At 51.4% G+C, this 835-nt stretch overlaps 1 protein-coding gene across 1 annotated transcript; it reads right to left on the minus strand.

Annotated features, from left to right (window-relative positions):
• Nucleotides 1-5: 5 nt before the first annotated feature.
• On the minus strand, nucleotides 6-830 carry LOC147819663 (protein NLRC3-like; the record flags this gene model as incomplete). The annotated part of the gene is made up of 2 exons (XM_087171989.1): nucleotides 6-550; nucleotides 587-830. Coding segments are annotated over 2 exons (789 nt in total), but the record flags the coding sequence as incomplete, so codon positions are not given.
• Between the last annotated feature and the right edge of the window lie 5 nt (nucleotides 831-835).

Raw genomic sequence — 835 nt, forward strand, 5'->3', positions numbered from 1 at the left:
GAGATGATTCTGCTGGACAGCTCTTCATCACTGGATCTCCTCCTGAAGTACTCCTCCTTCTGGGCGTCAGTGAAGCCTCGTACTTCTGTTACCCTGTCCACACATGTAGGAGGGATCTGATTGGCCGCCGCAGGTCTGGAAGTTATCCAGACCAGAGCCGAGGGAAGCAGATTCCCCCTGATGAGGTTTGTCAGCAGCACGTTGACTGATGACTCCTGTGTGGCATCAGACACAGACTTCCTGTTGTTGAAATCCAGTGACAGTCTGCTTTCATCCAGGCCGTCAAAGATGAACAGAACTTTACAGACAGCGAGCTGCTCTGCTGTGACCTTCTGTAATGTTGGATGGAAAACATGGAGCAGCCTGAGAAGACTGTACTGCTGATCTCTGATCAGGTTCAGCTCCCTGAACGAAAGCAGAACCAGCAGACTGACATCTTGGTTCTCCAAGCCCTCTGCCCAGTCCAGAGAGAACTTCTGCACTGAGAAGGTTTTTCCAACGCCAGCGACGCCGTTGGTCAGAACCACTCTGATGGGTCTCTGCTGGTCAGGTGAGACTTTAGAGATGCGGCGTCTCTGCTGGTCAGGTAAGGCTTTAAAGATGTCGTGGCACCTGATTGGAGCGTCATGGAGGGTCTTCTTCTCGGAAGTTGTCTCCAGCTGCCTCACCTCATGTTGGGTATTAACCTCTTCACTCTGTCCCTCTGTGATGTGGAGCTCAGTGTAGATCCTGTTGAGGAGGGTTCCACTTCCTGTTCCATCAGTTCCTTCAGTCACATGTTCACATCTGCTCCTCAGACTGATCTTATGTTGATGTAAAACCTCCTGCAGACCAC

Source organism: Seriola lalandi, unplaced genomic scaffold (genome assembly GCF_002814215.2).
Source record: "Seriola lalandi dorsalis isolate HSWRI2012SDOR001 ecotype SW California unplaced genomic scaffold, Sedor1 jcf7180002050942, whole genome shotgun sequence".
Classification (NCBI taxonomy): domain Eukaryota; kingdom Metazoa; phylum Chordata; class Actinopteri; order Carangiformes; family Carangidae; genus Seriola; species Seriola lalandi.